This window comes from Vigna unguiculata, unplaced genomic scaffold (genome assembly GCF_004118075.2).
Source record: "Vigna unguiculata cultivar IT97K-499-35 unplaced genomic scaffold, ASM411807v1 contig_108, whole genome shotgun sequence".
NCBI lineage: Eukaryota > Viridiplantae > Streptophyta > Magnoliopsida > Fabales > Fabaceae > Vigna > Vigna unguiculata.
This window is the reverse complement of record NW_021010814.1, coordinates 11679-18483: the sequence shown is the minus strand read 5'-3', so window position 1 is coordinate 18483 and position 6805 is coordinate 11679. Positions and strand designations below refer to the sequence as shown.

The 6805-nt window shown below is 40.9% G+C and overlaps 1 protein-coding gene across 1 annotated transcript; it reads right to left on the bottom strand.

The window, feature by feature from the left end:
• Window positions 1–601: 601 nt before the first annotated feature.
• On the bottom strand, window positions 602–5308 carry LOC114171123. The gene is given in 7 exon segments (XM_028056339.1): window positions 602–882; window positions 963–1315; window positions 1676–1901; window positions 1904–2839; window positions 2842–3244; window positions 3323–3610; window positions 3695–5308. Coding segments are annotated over 7 exon segments (4101 nt in total).
• Window positions 5309–6805: the final 1497 nt, after the last annotated feature.

The following is a 6805-nucleotide window of genomic DNA, read 5'->3' as shown; positions in this document are numbered from 1 at the left end:
AAACATGCTTGACGTGAAATGGTTCTATGGACATTAGGTTCTTTAAGATTGATTCAAGAATTCTGGACCAAGAGTAGCGTAATCAACATACAAGGGAAACAATGTAACACGAATTCAAACAAGAAAACTTACAAGACAATGAAGGATAGCATCACACCTTCCACACGTATACCACACATAAGCTTCACACCTATGATGGCTGGATTTTGCCTTGATTCACACAAGGATCAATGAGCATCACACCCACCCAAATTCTTCACAAAAATGGAAAGAAAATTCATTCAATAATAATCAAAAAAACTGCAGTTCACGTGTTCAGCCCTTGTTTTTGTCTAGGGTGCTGAATTTGCTACCAAGGTAACCACCCCACTATCAAAATAACCGCTCCACTACTCTAGAAGCACGGCCACATGGCTTTTGGCTGAACAAGTCACTTAGTTCCCTTACATTTAATTGAAAATACACGGAAATTAACAAAAATAAACATTACATTAAATTAAAAACACCCTAAAATAACACAATAAAAATTCCTATGCTACTATGTGCCACACGAACTAACACATAAAAATTTCCATGCAACTATGTGCCACCAATATTGCTTTCACGCCTTTTGGAGCTCAACTTCATCCTTAGCTTCATCCTTCCAAGTGATCAAGTAAACAAGCTTATGTGTAGGATCCTTGACCACATCTTCTAAGAGATTTAGAATTAGCCTTTGTAATGTTGCCTTGGTTTGCTTGGCCTTGGATCTCGTCATAGGACCTCCTATCCCTTGTAGAGAGTTCTCCTCTTCTTTGGTTAGCTTGGATCCAGGCTGGTGAGAGATGTCCTCATCATTCCCTCCCTCTTGAACAGGATTGGTCTCCAAATCCGAACCATTTTCTTCAAAGCCGAACCATCTTCACCTGCATCAAACAAAGATAAGTCAGCAACATTAAAAGTAGGAGACACATTATACTCACCTGGCATTTGGATCTTGTAAGCATTGTCATTGATCCTTTCCAAGACTTGGAATGGTCCATCTCCTCTAGGCAGCAACTTGGATTTCCTTTGTTCGGGAAATCTCTCTTTCCTCATGTGTACCCACACCCAATCTCCTGGTTGGAACACAACTCTCCTTCTACCTTTGTTGGCTTGCTTTGCGTAGCTCTCATTCTTCTTGGTGATTTGATCTTTAACTTTCTCATGAAGCTTCCGCACAAACTCTGCCTTTGCCTGTCCTTCAGTATGCTTAAACACAGAAATGTTAGGCACAGGTAATAAATCAAGTGGAGATAAAGGATTAAACCCATACACTACCTCAAAAGGAGAATGATTAGTGGAAGAATGGACAGCTCGGTTATAAGCAAACTCAATATGGGGTAGGCAAGCCTCCCAACGTTTCAGATTGTGCTTCAACACTGCTCTAAGCATAGCACCAAGTGTCCTATTAACCACCTCAGTTTGGCCATCTGTTTGGGGGTGACAAGTAGTAGAGAACAACAACTTAGTTCCTAATCTACCCCACAAACTTCTCCAAAAGTGACTCAAGAACTTAGAGTCCCTATCACTCACAATACTCCTAGGCATACCATGTATCCTAATGATCTCTTTAAAGACAAGGTCAGCAACGTGACTAGCATCATTTACCTTTTTGCATGGAATAAAGTGAGCCATCTTGGAAAACCTATCCACCACAACTAGTATGGAGTCTCGGCCAGTACTTGATCGAGGCAATCCAAGCACAAAATCCATGGACAAATCCACCCAAGGGTGTTCAGGAACAGGAAGAGGAGTGTATAAACCTTGGGGAAGAACTTTAGACTTAGCTTGTCTACACTCAATGCATGACTCACACAGTTTGGCTACATCCTTTTTCATGTTAACCCAATAGAAATGCTCATGCAAGATGTCATAAGTTTAAGCACTCCAAAATGACCCATCAACCCCCCTCTATGTGCTTCCTTCACTAAGAGTTCTCTAATGGAAGATTGAGGAACACATAGCCTATTTGCTCTAAACAAGAACCCCTCAAATCTATAGTACTCATCCTTGGCCATCTTTTCACACTCCTTGTACCTTTGGCCGAACTCTTTATCCTCCTCATACAACCCCTTCAACACTTCCAAACCCAACAACTTGGTCTCAACCATAGATAGTAGCGCATGTCTCCTAGATAGGGCATCCGCAACCACATTTCCTTTCCCTCTCTTGTACTTAATGACATATGGAAATTGCTCTAAGAATTCAACCCATTTGGCATGTCTTGTATTAAGCTTACCTTGACCCTTGAGATACTTAAGAGACTCATGGTCACTATGGATAACGAATTCCTTGGGAAAAAGATAATGTTGCCAAGTTTTGAGGGCTCTCACTAAGGCATAGAGTTCCTTGTCATAGGTAGAGTAATTCAAGGCTGCTCCACTCAATTTTTCACTAAAGTATGCTATGGGATGGCCTTCTTGAAGTAGAACAGCTCCTATACCTATGCCAGAAGCGTCACACTCTATCTCAAAGGATTTGGAAAAATTGGGCAATGCTAGGATGGGTGCACTCACTAGTCTTTGCTTAAGAGTTTGGAAAGCTTTCTCTTGTTTTTCCCCCCACTTGAAGCTCACGTTTTTCTTCACTAACTCATTTAAGGGGGCTGCCAAGGTGCTGAAATCTCTCACAAATCTCCTATAGAAACTAGCCAGGCCATGAAAACTCCTAATATCACTCACGGATTTGGGTGTTGGCCACTCTTGTATGGCCTTCACTTTGGATTGATCAACTTCTACCCCTTTTGAACTCACCACAAAACCCAGAAATACCACATGGTCTTGACAAAACATGCATTTCTCAAGATTAGCATACAATTTTCATGTCTCAAAGCAGATAACACAGAATGCAAATGTTGAGCATGCAAGTCCAAATCAGCACTATAGATCAGAATATCATCAAAATACACTACCACAAAATGCCCTATAAAATCTCGTAGAACATGATTCATCAACCTCATGAATGTGCTTGGTGCATTAGTTAATCCAAATGGCATAACCAGCCACTCATACAACCCAAATTTGGTTTTGAAAGCAGTTTTCCATTCATCTCCTTCTCTAATCCTAATTTGGTTGTATCCACTTTTCAAATCAATTTTTGAAAACACTTGTGCACCATGCAATTCATCAAGTAAATCATCAAGTCTAGGAATGGGATGCCTATACTTAATGGTAATGCTATTCACACTTCTACAGTCACTACACATGCGCCAAGAACCATCTTTCTTAGGCACCAAAATCACAGGAACAGCACATGGAGATATAGAATCTCTTACCCAACCTTTCTCCAAGAGAGCTTCCACTTGCCTTTGTATCTCCTTGGTCTCCTCGGGATTGCTCCTATACGCTGGCCTGTTTGGAATGGTGGCTCCAGGTATCAAATCCACTTGATGTTCTATTCCCCTCAATGGTGGTAATCCACTAGGCAAATCCGAGGGGAATACATCCTTGAATTCCTGCAAAATAGAAGAAATAGAAGATGGCAAGGAAGTGGGAAATTCAGGGTTAGTATTCAAAACAGGTTTGCATACAAGCATATATAAGGGTTGCCGTGCTAACAACACCTTCCTCACTTCCCTCTCCTTTGCTATCTCTCTCACATTGGTGTTTCTCTCCTTGCCTCTCTTTTCCTCTCTCTTAGTGTTTGATCTTTTCTCGTCACTCACACTCTCTACCACGCTCCCACTCTCAACTTTCTTTTCTCTCATGATTTTCTCTTTCAACCTCACTTGATCATGACACACCTCTTGTGGGCTTAAAGGTTTAAGCACCACCTTCTTTCCTTGATGTGTAAAAGAGATCTTGTTGGAGAATCCATCATGGATGGTCTTGTGGTCATGCTGCCATGGTCTCCCCAACAATAGATGACACGCCTCCATAGGCACCACATCACATGAAATCACATCAGAATAAGTCCCAATGACTATGGGCACCTCCACTTGCTGCTTCACTTTAATTTCTCCTTCATCACTTAGCCATTGCAAACGGTAAGGTCTAGGATGAGGCTTGGTAGGAAGATTCAACTTGGATACTAGCCTTGTACTAGCCACATTAGCGCAACTCCCACTATCCACAATCACCATGCAAAGTTGCCCTTGGACAATACACCTAGTGTGGAAAATGTTGTCCCTTTGGCTTTCATCCATGGCTTGTATATGAGATCCTAATAGTCTCCTCACCATCAACAATCCCTTCTCGTTCATTTCTGGTCCAACATCCTCATCCTCCTCTCCTTCAGATTCTTCATTTGCATCTGACTCACTAGAATATCCTCCATCATCTCTAATCACCACAGTCCTCTTGGTAGGACATTCATATGCATAGTGCCCCTTGCCTTGGCATTTGAAGCATGTAATGTCTCTAGTTCTTCTTGGTACAGCTTCATTGCCCTTAGAAGGCTTAGGATCCGCTTCTTTGGTGGCCTTGGTACTCATAGCCGAACTGGTCTCTCCCTTGGCCGAATAGGGTGATGACTTATATCCCTCCCTCTTAGCCTTGTCCTTCCACCCATAAGTAGAAGACGACGCCATTCTCCTTGAAGCTCCCTTCCTTTTGAGTTGCTCTTCTACTTGGATGGCTTTATGGAGAAGATCCTCCATCTCCACAAACTCCTGCAACTCAACCACATCACGGATATCATTATTCAACCCATTAATGAACCTAGCCATTGTTACCTCAGGATCTTCCTCAAGCTTAGCTTGGATCATCAACATCTCCATCTCTTTGTGGTAATCCTCCACACTTCGGCTTCCTTGAGTAATTCTTTGAAGCTTAAACTTCATATCCCTTTGATAGGATGCAGGGACATATCTCCTCCTCATGAGCCTCCTCAATTCCTCCCATGTGTCTACTGGTGGATCTCCATCTCTTTGCCTCTCCCTTTGAAGCTTGTGCCACCAAATCAATGCATAGTGTGAGAATTCGGATGCTGCCAACCTCACCTTTTGTTCCTCCTCAAAGTTGCCGCAATCAAACACATTCTCCATCTTGAGCTCCCAATTAAAGTAAGCTTCGGGATCATTCTTTCCTGCAAAAGAGGGAATGTTTAGTTTAATTCCTTGGAGAGGATTGCTCCACTGCTCCCTATTCCTCCTTTCTTCATCATATCTCGCCACCCTTGTTTCTTGCCTCCTTACACCTCTTCTTGTTACTCCATCATTCTCCAACCTATCAATTCTCTCATGTATCTCATCATTGGCTTGTCGGAGTAATCTTTCAAGATGTTGAGTAAGAGCTTGCATTTGAATGGGACTAATGCCTGCCCCTCCTTCTTGGTTTGAATCTGCCATCTCACAAAATAATGCTTGTAGACAAGATAAAAGGTTAAGCCAAATAGAATCCAGCACCTAATCTACCTCACCAAATAATTTCCTCTCAAGTGTTTCTCTCAATTCGGCTTTTACTAATAATGTAAATTTCTCTCTAGCCTTTTACCACTCTTGATGCACTCAATCCTTGAGAGTCACAAAGTTACTTCAGCCACACAAAGATGATCTACCTAAATGCAGAATGCGCCTATAACAATTATAGTAATGATGCTATCACTAGAGGCCAATAAAACAAGACACCAAAACACAAAAAGAAGGCAAAGAAAACCACACAAACAAAGACACACTAACTAGGTCACGGTTTTAACTCCAATGCAGACTTGAAAATTTCAGAATCACCACTTGTAAAAAGATACAGCAACTGCCCTTAAATCATGCCAATTCAGAATTCAATTTTGAACAAACACAATGCTGCACTTATATTCTTCAGTTTCAGAAATTTTTATAGCAGCCCTCACATACAATAACAATTGGATTTCTTTTCTTTTCCAGAATTCAGAACACAAATTGGCACGTTGCAATTTAGATTAGTACCTTCTTGTTGCTGTTCAATACAAACCCTTAACTAGCTCTGATACCAAATGATATGAATCTTAATGGGAAAAAGGATCTAAAGGGTTTAGGATTGCTGGAAAAACAGAATTGAAATGGAATAGAATGGACACACACAACTGGACAAGGTCACGCTGCACCCCAATCTCAACATTCAGTTATCATCCAAAGGAATTACTATTCGTGACTTTGGTTCGTTAAGGTTCCTTTTAGAATTATGTGCACGAGATCAATGAAGGTTCCATAACAGAAAAATAACAATGGCAACGAAATGATTTCAGAACGTATTGGAATATGCCCTGGATGTAAACATGCTTGACGTGAAATGGGTTCTATGGACATTAGGTTCTTTAAGATTGATTCAAGAATTCTGGACCAAGAGTAGCGTAATCAACATACAAGGGAAACAATGTAACACGAATTCAAACAAGAAAACTTACAAGACAATGAAGGATAGCATCACACCTTCCACACGTATACCACACATAAGCTTCACACCTATGATGGCTGGATTTTGCCTTGATTCACACAAGGATCAATGAGCATCACACCCACCCAAATTCTTCACAAAAATGGAAAGAAAATTCATTCAATAATAATCAAAAAAACTGCAGTTCACGTGTTCAGCCCTTGTTTTTGTCTAGGGTGCTGAATTTGCTACCAAGGTAACCACCCCACTATCAAAATAACCGCTCCACTACTCTAGAAGCACGGCCACATGGCTTTTGGCTGAACAAGTCACTTAGTTCCCTTACATTTAATTGAAAATACACGGAAATTAACAAAAATAAACATTACATTAAATTAAAAACACCCTAAAATAACACAATAAAAATTCCTATGCTACTATGTGCCACACGAACTAACACATAAAAATTTCCATGCAACTATGTGCCACCAATATTG